The following is a 16,259-nucleotide window of genomic DNA, read 5'->3' as shown; positions in this document are numbered from 1 at the left end:
CTTGTATATTGTTGGTAGAAAATCCCCTATTTATATGAGGAAACGTGCTGCCTACAACGATGTGACCAGGAGGTGGATGTTTGCACAGGCTTGTTATCGGCAACAATCCTTCTTACAAACACAGTCGATTATTAACATTTGTAAAAGGGTCTTCATTCTATGGACCATAAAGCATTCTGTCCCAGTGGGGCATGGTACATTAACCAGTGCTACCACCTTTTGTTCTAGTGCACATATGTTAAACTCTGGCCCACTGGCCAAATCTGGCCCTCAGGGTGAGCATATTTGGCCTGCGACACTAATCTGTATGGAGCACTATATGGGGGCATTTTACTGTATGGAAAGCAATGTGGGGCCGTTATACTGTATGGAGGACTATGTGGAGCATATAATACTGTATGGAGGACTATCTGGGGCCCATTATACTTGATGGAGAACTAGAAGCTTGGGCTGATAAATGGCAAATGAGCTTTAATGGGGATAAATGTAAGGTCATGCACTTGGGTAGAAGTAATAAGATGTATAACTATGCGCTTAATTCTAAAACTCTGGGCAAAACCGTCAATGAAAAAGACCTGGGTGTATGGGTGGATGACAAACTCATATTCAGTGGCCAGTGTCAGGCAGCTGCTACAAAGGCAAATAAAATAATGGGATGCATTAAAAGAGGGATAGATGCTCATGAGAAGAACATAATTTTACATCTATACAAGTCACTAGTTCGACCACACTTAGAATACTGTGCACAGTTCTGGTCTCCGGTGTATAAGAAAGACATAGCTGAACTAGAGCGGGTGCAGAGAAGAGCGACCAAGGTTATTAGAGGACTGGGGGGTCTGCAATACCAAGATAGATTATTACACTTGGGGCTATTTAGTTTGGAAAAACGAAGACTAAGGGGTGATCTTATTTTAATGTATAAATATACGAGGGGACAGTACAAAGACCTTTCTGATGATCTTTGTAATCATAGGCCTGAGACAGGGACAAGGGGGCATCCTCTACGTCTGGAGGAAGGAAGGTTTAGGCATAATAACAGACGTGGATTCTTTACTGTAAGAGCAGTGAGACTATGGAACTCTCTGCCGTATGATGTTGTAATGAGTGCTTCATTACTTAAATTTAAGAGGGGACTGGATACCTTTCTGGAAAAGTATAATGTTACAGGGTATATACACTAGATTCCTTGATAGGGCGCTGATCCAGAGAACTAGTCTGATTGCCGTATGTGGAGTTGGGAAGGAATTTTTTTCCCCAATGTAGAGCTTACTCTTTGCCACATGTTTTTTTTACCTTCCTCTGGATCAACATGTTAGGGCATGTTAGGTTAGGCTATGGGTTGAACTAGATGGACTTATAGTCTTCCTTCAACCTTAATAACTATGTAACTATGTAACTATGTGGGGCCTATTATACTGTATGGATTATACTGTATTGAGCACTATGTGGGCCATTATACTGTATGGAAGGCAATACAGGGCCCATTATACTGTATGGAGCACTATATGGTGTCCATTATATTGTATGGAGCACTACGTGGGGCCATTTTACTGTATGGAGCAGTATGTGGGGCCAATATACTATATGGAGGACTATGTGGGGCCATTAAACTGTATGGAGGACTTTGTGGGGTCCATACTTTACTGTGTGGGTTGGGGGGATACAGTATGGTCATCATACCATGCGTGTGGAGGAATTCACTGTGGGGAGATCATGCTGTTTTTTCGGGCACTTTTGTTTGCATCATACTGTATTATCTGTGTTATTCATGGTTTTTTTTCCTTTGTTACTCGTTATTTAAATTAGGCAATTGGGCCATATGCTTTTTTACTGCTCTTACATATATTATTCCAAAATGCTTAGATAATTAAAATGTACTTTGTTAGTTACAACCCCTTTCAGTTTATTTTCATATGAAAAGATTAATCGTTATATTTGATAATAAGGAAAAACTTCCTCAATTGTAGACATTTTTTAATAAATACCAAGGTTGGCCGAGACTTTGTCCAAGCTTTTAATTTTGCTCCTCTGTGTCTTTGAGTTGGACATCCCTGATCCAGTGATCCGCCCTGATGAGCCAGATCTAACACAACCACGTGAATACACCCAACACCTGGCAAACTACTAGTGTCTATTGGATCTGTTTCCACCTAATCCCAAGTTTTAGGGGCCACATTGTCTCCCTGAGTGCACCACAACATCTGGCTTGCCAGCACCGCTTTGGTATTGTTCTGAACATCACATTGTGCTCCAGACTGGTGGAAACATGTCAGTCGTTGACTCGCACCATCCCTGTCACCGGTTCAGAACATTCTTTCTACTAATACAATAAATTATCTGTGAGATACGTCTGTGGCTCGCGGCCCTCTCCCAGCACAAGGCATTGCTTTATAACGTTGCGGCTCAGCAGTTTGTTGAGGGAGAGAAATTCCTGAAAAAACCACATAATAATTCCTACTCGGAGGCACATTGACAGTGTTTTGTTTTCTGCGCAGATATTTTATTTCTCCATGACTATAATAGGCAATAAAGCATATTTCACATGAATGTGACCAGCAGGTGGCAGTGTGGAGATATTCTGATGTATACAAATGTAGCTGGTGCCATTCCATCATGATCTTCAACACTACTGTATGATCGGCCTTGTAAAGGTATGTCAGAAGGTTCTGCCCTTCCAAATTGTTCCAACCATGTTAGTATCTCATTATTAAACATATTTCTGGAAAAGTAGTTTGAATGACTCTTGTGCCATATGCTAATTAGCTCACAAGAATCCGCTGGGAGTGTCCAAACCACCTGTTGAATCCACGCCAAGCCAGCCCCCTCTTCCTTTGACCTAACGGATAAAGTCCCTTGCGTTATCCACACCCCGCACAAAATCCCCCATTTGCATGATAAAACATACAGGACTGACCCATTTTAGGCAAGAAATCAACATTAGAGATGAGCAAATTGATTCTCTGGACCCCGGTTGAGCAGTCATGTCGGGATCCCTGTGAAACGCGCACAACCTCCCGGCAAACCCGATGTCTCTTCTGATTTGTAGGTCCTGCACAACATCACTCCACAACAATGACCCCACTCCAAGCCCCCAAATCAGGATAGTCAATAGGGATCCTGGAAGGCAGGAGGTAGCTTGCGAGGCTCCCATCTGGTGGCTACGGACTACCAACGAGGCTGCTGGAACCGGGCCCTGCGCATGCATTCTCTCATCTCCCATCAACATCCTTCTGCGCATGCGCCGGCCATTCCGTAGATTTTTACTAAAGTGTGGATGATGTCATCCACGTCAATCAAAGGGCTGGTGCTAAACTGGCAGCTTGCCTGGTCCGGCGTGAATGACCAGGGGATGACTGAGAGCTGATTGGTCGGCTGGAGAATAACTGATGTTGTGCAACTTTAAAGCTGAAGCCTCACGGTATGAAGTTACCCCTTATGTTTTGTAGCACAGGAGATGCCATCTGGCGACAATATCGATGTACCCACCCGAGATTATTAAAAGTGGAATCCCCCTTTAAGACACATTGTCAATCTTTTTCACATTTCCTATCCTCGGCTCCTCCTGATCAGGGCCACAAAGGGTTACTGCACAGAGACTCTGCGCCAAGTCGTCGCTTCCGCAGTACGAGCTTTTTTTTTTTTTTTTGTCGTCAGTGATTTTTCTTTTCCACAATTAATTTAATTGACTGAGATAGGTAAGGAAGCGGAGCTAAGGGTGCACTTAAAGTATGCTTTTAGTAAATTAAACTTTTCAGGATCTGTAAATTAAAAAAAATATATTTTGTTTTAACTTGTAGCCTCCGAGAATTGGCGAATGATAAAACTATCAGATAGATTACATCAAGTGCCGAGAATGGAGCTGGGTTACTTGTACGCTCTACACGACTACGAGTCAGGATGGTCTTAAAGGGGTAGTCATTCTTAAGGGACATTTGATCATTTTTGGACCTCTTGACCAATGCCAATCCCACCAGAGACCTTAGAGCCAACTATTGGTCCTGCTAGGAGGAATCAATAGCGCTGTTCATCCTGATCTTTCTGATTCAAGAGTACAATTTCTACCTTACTTTTAGACCCAGAGAGAAGGAACCTTAGAGCCCATGGAAGATTGGGTGAATACCTCTATGGGGTTGTTGCCCAAGTTGGTGGCAACTTAAAAAGAGATGAACGAGGGCATCTCAAAAAAGGACAGAAATTCCAGGATTAGCCAAGGGTTCGAGCTATAATGTGTCAATAGGTCTTGGGGCTGTACATATTCAAGGTGTTGGGCCTGTGCCTGGCACCGCAGAACACTTACCCAGGAATCCTAAAATGCTAAACAATGGCGCTTTATGATGGGAGAGGGATTCTCTTCTGCGCTGTTTAATGTGGCCGATGGTGTAATATTATACCCCGGGACACGAAAACGATTGGCAGGCTTTATATGGCTATGCTCAGTTATTTGTTGCGTCGAAAAGGAAAAAATCCAATAAAAAATGTAAGACATAATTAACTTTAATTGGCAAACATTTTGCTTTTCTTTATGTGTCCCCAAATAATCCCCCATGAACAGTCGGGGTAAAGTCCTCCACACCGTAGAAGCCTCATAGGATCCTATAGTAGCGCGAGGGGCAATCGATAACCTGTTAGCCCCCAGGCAGCCAACCTCGGAGACTGAATCAAGCTGCATCTCTCTGGAAACATGACTGTTATTGATCGGCCTGAATGTTTGCTCGAAGGGAGGGAGCGACTGCGTTTAGCCCTACAGTTAACGCCAATTACTCCCTGTGGGCTGCCTGAGAATGAAATGGAAAGAGCTTAGACTGATTGCCACCGCGGCACCCCCTATATCCTCACTTTGGGGTCCATCTAAATCAGTGAAGATAAAGTCCCGATACAAATGACATGCACATCATAAATACTATGACATAAAGAGGTCCTGTCACTCATCATAAATAAGTAATTATTTTTATTTGGTGTAAAAGCCGCTGTTCTCCTGAATCCAGCGAGGTTTTCCTTTTCTTTCTGCGCCTCTCCATTCCTGAGATATGGCTCCTCCTTTCTGAATATAAAGCTACTCTTGTTAACCAATTGGGCGTGGCCCTCATGAATACGCCCATGAGTTTGATGACCACGCCCACGTCACGTCACCATATCTCAGGAACGGAGAGGTGCTGGAACAAAAGGAAAACATCACCGGATTCAGGAGAACAATGGCATTTACCCCAGGTAAAAAAACGGATACAAAAAATGTATGACAAATGATCGTCCTCTTTAATGTTTAGTGTGCTCAGTTGTGGCTCAAGTGGTAAATGCAGTCATCTCACTTGTAGCTAGCTATCCCATCGCGTTTCTAGTTCATTAATTCATGATGAGGATTTCATTGCTGGTCACAAGTCTGCAGACATCGGGACTTGTGGTCACCGAAACACGGATGATCTATCTGTCGCTGGTACGGTCATGAATTATTTACCAGCTGAAATCCACCAGTTTTACATGACATTAGTCACACCAGATCAGATACAGCAGTGCGGCCTAATAAATCTCCTGCCTACAGCAAAGGGAAAGTCGTGTGCTTGATTACAACTATGATGGGACCTAAACTTTGGTGGGTCAACATCTTCAGGCTGGGCTCACCATAATAGGTTCTCCATAGGGTGACCTGTGAACGATGAAATACTGGGTGAAAGTGGGCCCACTAAATGGCCCCTTTATGGAATTAAGGGGTATGTTTTGAGGTCTAAAAATTTTCTAAAGATCTGTCCTGGGGTCCAGTAATAACAGATGTCGGATTGGGGGTCTGACATTAACCTATGGGGTCTCTGAATATATTAATATTAATATATAGGTTTGGACAGGGGACTGATATTAATGTAGGGGTGTGATCTTGCTCTCATATTAATATAGAGGTGTGGGCTCATTGTTAGTGGTGTGGTCTGGGGGACTGATATAGGGTTGTGGTCTGAGAACTGATAATGTAGGGGTGTGGTCTGGGTCTCATTAATATGGGGTGTTGGTTTAATATTTAGGGGTGTGGTAAGAGGACTGATTACTTTATGGGTGTGATCTGAGGGACTGATAAATATAGGGGTGTGGTCTGGGGACTGATTAATTTGTGGGTGTGGTTTGGGAGTCTATTAATAAGTGTGATCTGGTTCTGGTATTATAGGGGCATGGTCTGGGTCTGATTAATATAAGGATGTGGTCTGTTATTAATATATAGGTGTGTTCCGTGGGTCTGATATTAACGTAGGGGTTCTGATCAGGGGTATAACATAAGGGGTCAGATATGAATCTAAAGGTCTGTTCTGGGGTTTGATAATAATTTAGAGGGTCTGAATATATTTAGCAAGAAGTGTGATCTCGGGGGTGTGAAATTAACTGTCTGATGGTAATATAAGGATCTGATCATAAAAATAGGGGCACTAAATATATTTAGGGGGTCTGGTACCGGCATAGGAGAAGGTCTCAATATATTTAATCACTTCCTTTTATAAAAACCACTCCTATTTTTGTATCTTCCTGTGAACGGCTGTCCAAGGATCACACACATGTAGTAAAGGTTCATTTTTAGAAAAAATATTTTGTCCTCCCTTCATCAGAGGTTATATTAACTGTACAGGATCTTAGGACCTCTATACCTGCTTTACTGCCAAAATCTTGTTTTATGCTTTTTTTTATACCCATATTACCTACGGACACTGTACAGCGTACTCAGCCGTCATGTCGTTCTGGTGAAATTATGCTCTTTTTAGTAACAATTAGCATTTGAGTTTATTCATATTTTATATCTAATCTTGTATTTTATGTTGTTACTAAGTTTTTTTTATTATCATTTCAGCCTTTCAGCCACGTTTCCTCCAGGAGCCTAATGACCAGACGGTGGTGGCCGGGCAGAGAGTTGTATTGACATGTGTTGTGCTAAATTATTCGGGGATCGTGCAGTGGACCAAAGACGGCCTGGCACTCGGTCTAGGGAATCTAAAGAGTAAGGCCTGATTTTTTTTTTTTTTTGTTCTTTTTGTTTTACATCTTTTATTAAATTCGGGGTATTTCAGCCTATCCAATCCGTAGGTGTAACTGTTAGATCATTGTGAACCCTACCACTCACCCGAACAAGGAACTTATGTCCCTCATTGTCCCTCAGCTGCAAGACCACAATATGGAAGACTGAAATGGCAAATGTATGACACCAAAGATGCCCAAAGAAAGCATAGGCCTGCACTTGTCTATCTCCATCAGTGTCATAGAGGAGAATGGAGTGGTAGTGCGCATGCGCGACTTGCTGCTTCATTCAACTACTCCTGGCTAGATCTGTTGTAGATTAGTGTCTGTCCCATCAATCAGCAGAACAGAAGATTGCGCATGCGCTCCACCAAACTACAAACTAGATCATTGTATGACACTACTATGCCAGAAGTTAGTAGAGCCCTGCATTTCACACAAATTGGACCTTCTTTGTTGTGGTCTTGAAGTCAGGTAAAAAAGGGTGAAAAAGCAGTACAACAATCCCCATTCTGGAGATCAGTAGAGGACCAACTCAAACTTTGAGCTTGGCTATCTTCTTCAGTGTCATAAACTTGGACAGAGTGGCAAGGCGCATGTGCAACCTACTTTTCCATTCGACTCATCTTGATTAGATCGCTGCTGTATCTGTGTTTGTCCCAAGATTTTGACCCAGAGGAGCTGGATGCCATTTTCTGCTCTACTAAAGATACCTGAAAATAAGCGCTGTCCTATAGACTTGAACGGAGTGGCAAGGCGCATGTGTGAGTCACTGCTTCATTCAACTACTCCTGGTTAGATCAGTGAGTGTCCTACCGCTGGGACCACCATCAATATGCAGAAGAGGGGACTGAAGACCTCAGTTCTCCTTCAGCTGTAGGACCATGGCCCAGAGAAGTAGGATCGGCGCAGCAGGTCACGCATGCGCGCTACCAAGCTATTCCAGTGTATGACGCCAGTGATACCTGAAGATAGCAGAGCCCTGCGCTCTGCTATCTTTATCCATGCCATAGTCTTGTATAGGAGTGACCGGGGCGATGGCACGACCTGAAGGAGGAGGATGAGGGAACACAGGTCTTCGTTCAAGTGGTTGGACACACACCAATCTAGTGGATTTTTGAAGACCGGAATACGGTACCCCTTTAAGTCATAAGATTTCTAAAATTCTATTCAACAGGGCAGGTCACCCAGTTTTCTGAGTGGTAAGTTTGTCGCTTTAAAAGGTAGGAACTGTGTGACAACCAGAGTTTTTCACACTTCGACAAACAGGGACTAAATTAAGGACTAAATTACAATTTTCATTTTATTCTGAGGAGAAAATTGTAACAATACATTGGTTAATGGCGGATTTGTTTAGAGGAGACGGCTCCCTATCCTCACAAGGCCCCAGCGAATACCTCATACATCAGGACTGGCTCTCCAAGCCTTCCCCATCCATCAATTACTGCCTCTTCTGCCCCCGCCAACTGCTTCTGCTCTACAAAACCGCAGGCAGCAATTTATCCCCCGCCCCTGCATACAGCTCCGGATTCTGCTGACTAACCAAAATTACTCCATATGCTTCATTTTGTTGGCGTCCTGTTGACACCGTGATAGATGCCAAGAGCGGTGCAGCTCAGAGAGGCTCGGAATGGGGAGACCAGATAAGAGCCGGGGTTACAGTCAGGTGTAACCCTTCTCTGACCCTTCCCCGCAATCAGCCACGCTGATGTACCTCACTCATATTTATTCGCATCAGGGAAAAATCCATTTAAGGAACTATCTATTGAATTTCTGAATATTATTTATGACATTCTTCATTGCGATATTTATAATAAAATATAGCGTAAGCTAACAGCAGAGATATTTATGCATGAAGAGTACAGCAGAGTTAAGAAGAGGTGCTTTAAAGAGTTTACCATCTTCATGAAATGATACCGCCAGTTCTTGTAAATGCAAAAATACAAACCCTTTGGCAATTTACTGCTTATGAAAGTTTTCAGCCGTTCATGGGATATTAACACTTTTCTTTTGTTCACAGCTTGTTGCCTTAGAGACCGACCACCTCCGCCAGACAGCATAACATTTGCAGTGTTTACATGCTCTTTTCTGTTGATCTTGTAAGCACTGTATTAAAGTTGGACAGCATTGCTGGAGAATACTATTACGTCCTAATCCCCACCAGCTCCATCACAATGCTTACAAGCTGGACAGCAGTGGTGGTCGGTCTCCTAGACAACAAGCTATAAAAATAAACATTGTTACTATCTCAAAAAAGGATGCAAATTTTAATAAGCAGTAAAAGGCAAAAGTGCTTGTTTTTACAGGCTCTCTCCAGCAGTATATGTCTATATGAAGATGGGATTAATCCTTTAAGTGTGTGCTGCTTTTCCTGATGGGACACAAAGGTTCAGACTTGATAAATCGGACAAGATGTCAGCTGCGGCAAATTGCAAACAAATATTATTTTTGGCTGGGGGGAGGGGTGATATCAAGGACGTTATGCCAGTATTTTGGCAAATTAGATCATTAGGGAGAATGGGGTTGCAAACCACCAATTAAGTAAATCCTGCCCTCTTTGATTTTGCTCTTTTTTGCAGTAATTCAAATAAATTATATGCACAAGACACAAATTCTCATAGGGACTGACCATCATCCCAGGAGGAATTTGGAGGGTAGTAGTAACTAGCATAGTTTTAGTAGCCTCAACAAGCTCGTTAGCCATACTTAATGACTCTCCCAGGAACATTTGAGAGGTTCCAGGAGAAAAGAGAAAACTTCTGTATCCACAACAAGCCCCTTAGCCATATTTCACGACTCTCCCAGGAACATTCAGGAAGTTCTAGGAGAAAGGAGAAGCCTTCAGTACCTGGCTGAGAGGCACCTTCAGTACCCTCAAATAGTCCCTTACCCAAATTTGACAACGCTCCTAATAATGTTAGGGAGGTTGAAGGAGACAGGAGTGGCTTCCATTACCCTCGATAAGCCCTTTAGCCATACTTGACAAATCTCCTTGGAACGTTTGATAGACTCCTGGAAAAAATGAGAGAACTTCAGTAGCCTCATCGAGCCCTTAAGCCATATTTGACAACTCATCCAGGAATATTCGGGAAGCTCTCATAAAAATGAGAAACGTTCAGTACCCGAATCCAACCCTTGACAACTTTCTAGCGAAAATGTCCGTAGGCTAATGGTTAACAGACACCTTCAGTACCCTCAAGAAGCCCCGTAGCCATACCTGACAACTTTCCCAGGAATGATCAGGAGGTTCCCTTGAAAAAATTGAGACTTCAGTACCCTCAACAAGTCCAGTAGCAATACTTTTAATGTCTGCAAGGAATGTTTAGGAGGTTCCCGATAAAAGGAGAGGACTTAAGTATCTGTCTCTTGACAACTTTATTGGGAACGGTCAGGAGGCCCTTAGTTAGGAGACAACTTCAGTACCCTCAACAAGCACCTTAGACATTATTGACTACTCTCCCAGAAAAATTCAGGAGGTCCCAGGAGAGAGACCTTCAGTAGCCTCAACAAGACATACTTGACAACTCTCCCAGGAAATAGAGAGAAAGGTCAACAAGGGTCCCAGGCTCTGACAAGCTCTTCCGGTAATCAGCAATGCTGGAGGTTTTCATGTTCCCCTTTGCCTTGGAGAGGTGAGAACGAGGCATTGAGAGGGTGTTGATTGGTCACAAGATATATGAGTAATTGGTGTGGCCTGTGTAAGTTCCCAGGTTCAAAAGTTTCCTACTCAACATCTCCCGGATGCCAGCTTCCATATTTGGCAAGACCAGTGGCTGACCACACATGATCATATACATCCACCTGCTTCGGAAACCTTACCTAATTTTACATATGGCGTCATTTCCAAATGTCCAACCGCAGGAAATGGGCCTATTTGGGAACACCCGGTCTGTAAAATACACATAAGCTCATACTAATAACATGTAATGTACACGGACTCATTATCAAACAGGTAGAGCCACATTTCTATGCCAGTCTTTGCCCTTTTTATGTTGCACGGCCTTGTGTAGGTGCATCTGTAGGCCCGGGGGGTGATATTCTCACGCCCTGCTCTTCATAGTAAAAATATTTCCCACATGAAAGCCTTGAAGGCGTCACCCTGACACAGGGTCGCTTTGGTGATATGTATCCAAAATATGTTAATATCTGACGTGAGTAATGGGATGTTATATTCAACGCACAATGGCCCCATTAATGTAGAAGTCGCCCACATAAAATCGGGGCGGCCCTTTTGTGGGTAGAACCAATATTTTTCAAAATTCACCCCGTGATTAAATTATGTGTAATTACCTATTGAGTTTAGTTTTCTAAAATGTTTAAAGTGATCCCATATTCCTTACAGGGATTGTCCATTTAAGAAAATCCAATATATTAAGACATTTTGAGTAAGCAGATGTGAGGGTCACTTGGCCAGAGGAGAAAAAAGTTATAAAGAACGTCTCTGCTTCTGGAGATGTATAGAGATATGAATGGATATGGTGTAATATTTCCCTTCCCGTGTGGGGCCACTGCAGAGAAACTGAACACTTACTGCCAGGTTTTACCACAGGTTACAGCTGATCGCCGGGGGACGTTTTATAGGGGCCATCCCATTTTAGTAAGTGATGGCAGACACTCAGCTATGTGGAACATGGGGTGCCCTGACTCATCTGGTGAGTCAGCCGCTGTGAATAGGCAGAAAAGGACTGGATAAATGGATGACTCGCTTCATTTATTTGGGAAGCACCTGGGCCATCCAAATACCAGCACCCAGGTGGCACTTAACTTCCTATCTATAGAATTTGGCTAAACCCCAGATGAAGCCCACTGTAAAACATCTTAGTCACTGACTAGGGATATTTAATATGCAAATTGCCTCTTCAGAGAAAAAGAGGACTTAAACTCTATAGCGCCACCTGTTGGAAGTAGGGATCCTACAAGTCACAATCAACCCTTTAACGAGTTTTTTCACAATCAACCCTTTAACGAGTGTTACGAGTGTAACGAGGGATATTTATGCGCTCTGGTGTAATGTTACGTCAGGTTATAACTCCCTTTGAGCCACGACGTAATACGGCGAATGTCTGGCTGTAGACTATGGCTTTAGTCTGCATCGATCAGTTGGCTGCAGCCTGTTCTACAACAGCACCGTAATATCAGAGACAATGGTCTGAAATGACACCCCGCATATACTCTCCATACATACAACCGATATACCGTGCTAATCTGGTGTAATACTGCCACCTATAGGCACAGCTTGGACCTGCACATATCCACGATACTAGGTAGCATCACGTCCAGACGAAGAGAACTGTCTGATATAGAAAATGATTAGCAACATTGAACACCAACTAATAAGGCAGCCATATTTACACGATAGTGTGTCTTTACTCCGCCATATCGTTTGTCCGGTAAATTGAATATCTTGTCTCTCTCTTCTTTCTTCGTAGTCTGGCCACGCTATCAAGTTGTCGGAAACCCAGAATCTGGGCTATACAACCTGGAAATCACCAACGCCAGCATTGAGGATGATGCAAATTTTGAGTGCCAAGCAACCGAGGCCGCCTTGAGATCCAAAAAAGCGAAACTGACCGTGTTAAGTAAGGATTTAACGATGTCCTAATTTCAGCTATGGAGCGCTGCCGCGTATATCGCAGATCAGAAACCCCTAAAGGGTCCTTAGACGAAGGTTTGGCAGTGCCGTCAGTCATCCGCTGACTGATCTCGATGGGAATATTGACCGGCTGAGATGGATTTGTATTTTCGACCGGTCGTTACTGCTTCCAACAAGAGAATCTTGCGCCAAAGATGTCTCTGTGATAAAAGATCGATTGCCCATGAACAGTATAGGATTAAGGATGGAACCACATAATGTCAAGAGGTTCCGCAGCAGTTCTGTTTCAAGAACCTTAAAGAATAATTCTTTAGGTCTTCTCTAGTCATTGATGCTTTGTCACACCTAAAATGGTGTTGTGTTTACCCAGTGGGTGCAGCTCCTACCCCACCTCGCCAGGTTGTCTTTTTTTTCGGTGCAGTCCACAACATGCCGCAGCTTGAACGGCGACAATTAGCAGTCAGCCAGGCAGAAAGGCTTCCAAGTGCTTGCCCTCCCAGAAACAATTTAAAGGATGGAGAGCGCAACAAAGGCTTCATTGTCCAAGGTTTCTCCTCTGTGAAATCTCAGGATATTTTTTTCCCTCTCACCTATTTCACCGTACACAGCTTCCCGCAGTCACGAGCCTTGTTACCGGCACCTCAATGCCCCATTTGTCGCTAATAGAAGAACACTGTTTTCAAGTCCTGTGCTAAATTCTCTGCTGCCACCAGAATACAGAATCACAAAACCGAGTCTTATCGCACAAATATCTTCATTTGTATCTTGTTATATTGTGATTAGGATTTTATCCTTGTAATGTATTCCCTTATCCAGTAAAATAAAAGTGAGGAACAAAACTATCTTCACATCTACAGGAAGACGCCATCCCACATAATATACTACTATAATACTGCTCCCTATGTACAAGGATATAACTACTATAATACTGCTCCTATGTACAAGAATATGAGTACTATAATGCTGCCCCCTATGTACAAGAATATGAGTACTATAATACTGCCCCCTATGTACAAGAATATAAGTACTATAATACTGCCCCCTTTGTACAAGAATATAACTACTATAATACTGCCCCCTTTGTACAAGAATATAACTACTATAATACTGCTCCTATGTACAAGAATATAACTACTATAATACTGCCCCCTTTGTACAAGAATATAACTACTATAATACTGCCCCCTTTGTACAAGGATATAACTACTATAATACTGCTCCCTATGTACAAGAATATAACTACTATAATACTGCCCCTATGTACAAGAATATAATTACTATAATACTGCCCCTATGTACATGAATATAACTACTATAATACTGCTTCCTATGGACAAGAATAAAACTATTCTAATACTGGTCCATATGTACAGGAATATAACTACTACTAGATGGTGGCCCGATTCTAACGCATCGGGTATTCTAGAATATGTATGTATGTATGTATGTATATAGCAGCCACGTAGTATATAGGAGCCATGTAGTATATAGCAGACAAATACTACGTGGCCTGTGCTATATACTATGTGGCTGCTATATACATACATACATACATATTGTAGAATACCCGATGCGTTAATACAGGCCACGCAGTATATAACACAGCCCAAATAGTATATAACACAGCCCACGCAGAATATAGCAGCCATGCAGTATATAACACAGGCGACGTAGTATATAACACAGGCCATGCAGTATATAACAGTGGCCACGTAATATATAGCACAGGCTACGCAGTACATAACACAGCCCACATAGTATCTAACACTGGCCCCGTAGTATATAGCACAGCCACGTAGTATATAGCAGCCACGCGGTATATAACGCAGCCCACGCGGTATATAACACTGCCTACACGGTATATAACACTGCCCACATAGTATATAACACTGGCCACATAGTATATAACGCAGCCCACGCGGTATATAACACTGCCCACGTAGTATATAATACTGGCCACGTAGTATATAGCAGCCACGCTGTATATAACGCAGCCCACGTGCTATATAACACTGCCCACATAGTATATAGCAGTGTGGGCACATATCCGTGTTAAAAAAGATAATTAAAATAAAAAATAGTTATATACTCTCCCACCGGGATCCAGCAAAGCTGTCCCTACTATAATACTGCTCCTATGTACAAGAATATAACTTCTATAATACTGCCCCTATGTACAAGAATATAACTACTATAATACTGCTTCTATATACAAGAATATAACTACTATAATACTCCCTCCTATGTACAAGAATATAACTAGTATAATACTGCCCCAATGAATGAAAAAATAATTATTTTTTGTTTTGTATCCATTGCTGCTGTATTCTTGTTATTATGGTGGCTCCTGATGTTCTTTTGATTCCCTCTCAGAATGCTAAGTTTCCAGTATCGGTGGTCATGTGTTGGGTGATCTAACAAAAAATATTAATATTTAATTATGGGATAATCCTTGAAGCAGGAGAAATGTCTCCTGATGATATAGACTTGTGGTTAGGATAGAGTTGGAATACTGACATGTATTCTCTATTTCCGCAGTTCCTCCAGAAGACCCTATTATAGATGATGGCTCAAACGAAATCCTTCTAAGAGCTGGGACCCCAACTAACCTCACCTGCCAGGCTGAAAATGCCAAACCGGCCGCAACTATCGAATGGTTCAGAGATGGGAATCCACAAGAAGGTGCTGTCACTAGCACGGTGAGTGGTAGCCCAGGGCCATGCATGAGTCTTTCCTGTACAAGCTGTGTCTTCCCTGACAGAGCCTTTTGTTCTCTTTTTGATGAAATTCTGCCCTATCGGTTTGATTCAGCCCTGTGGCAGGCACACTGGCCCTGGAAAGCACAAGAGATTTTGATCTGTACCGCCGAGCTGACATAAAAGGTTTTTGTGGAAGTATCTGTCTTCAGTTCTTCCAAAGATAGACATCTGAGGTGACCAGAGCCGAGTTGTTAAACCTTGTAACAATGCCTTCTTTTTCTGACACGAAACCTTGGCCACATTGGCTTTTGTCTCATATCAGAGAGGAGGAAAGTTCTATCACGCCTTTCTCATCAGTGCAGAGAACGTTCATCGGAACTGTATTTTATACCAGTGTTCTAGAGCAGGTAGACAAAATATCTACTAGCACCCTGGAGCCATGATCGACCGTAGTGAACCAGAAAGGTCAACACCGGCCAACTACTGCTGATTGTCAACTGGCGTGAGTCTGCCCCAAGAAAGGCCAGATATGAAAGTCATGCATCTGTTGTTAAACTTCAGAAAGGCTTCAGTTCCATCATCCAACATTTAGGTGATGGTCCCAACATATGTACAATCTGTAGCCTTTTTCAGGGTCCGTCATACAGAAGATCTCATAAATCGCTACTGTCAAAAGTAGAGGGTAGGTCTCACAGAAGAGGTAGGAGACAGCAGGCACCAATAGGCAAGAGAACTCCGATATGAACTGTCCCGTTTTTGCTTGGATGTGCCATAACGTAATTGGCCTACACGTATCATGAAGTCATTCTATTGTGTCGTGAAGTGTCAATGATGCGTGTCTCATTTTGCTGAGTTTTAAAAAGGCCACTTTAGCATAATTTTACTACAGATGTTTTTCATTTCAAGTGCTGTGGCCAATAGTACCACTGATTGGAGGGGGTTGTAATGAAATACTCAGGATGATTCCATTATCCTTGATTTCT

At 42.7% G+C, this 16,259-nt stretch overlaps 1 protein-coding gene across 1 annotated transcript in view; it reads left to right on the top strand.

The window, feature by feature from the left end:
- The window catches only part of KIRREL1 (kirre like nephrin family adhesion molecule 1), a 275,415-nt gene that overhangs the window by 212,704 nt on the left and 46,452 nt on the right, over window positions 1-16,259 (top strand). The window contains exons 2-4 of the mRNA XM_069728055.1: window positions 6,821-6,967; window positions 12,414-12,563; window positions 15,116-15,276. Coding sequence (XP_069584156.1) covers window positions 6,821-6,967; window positions 12,414-12,563; window positions 15,116-15,276 — 458 coding nt within the window. The remainder of the gene's footprint in view (window positions 1-6,820; window positions 6,968-12,413; window positions 12,564-15,115; window positions 15,277-16,259) is intronic.

This window comes from Ranitomeya imitator, chromosome 1 (assembly GCF_032444005.1).
Source record: "Ranitomeya imitator isolate aRanImi1 chromosome 1, aRanImi1.pri, whole genome shotgun sequence".
Taxonomy (NCBI): domain Eukaryota; kingdom Metazoa; phylum Chordata; class Amphibia; order Anura; family Dendrobatidae; genus Ranitomeya; species Ranitomeya imitator.
The sequence above is the reverse complement of the archived record's forward strand: the minus strand, read 5'-3'. Positions and strand labels throughout refer to the sequence as shown.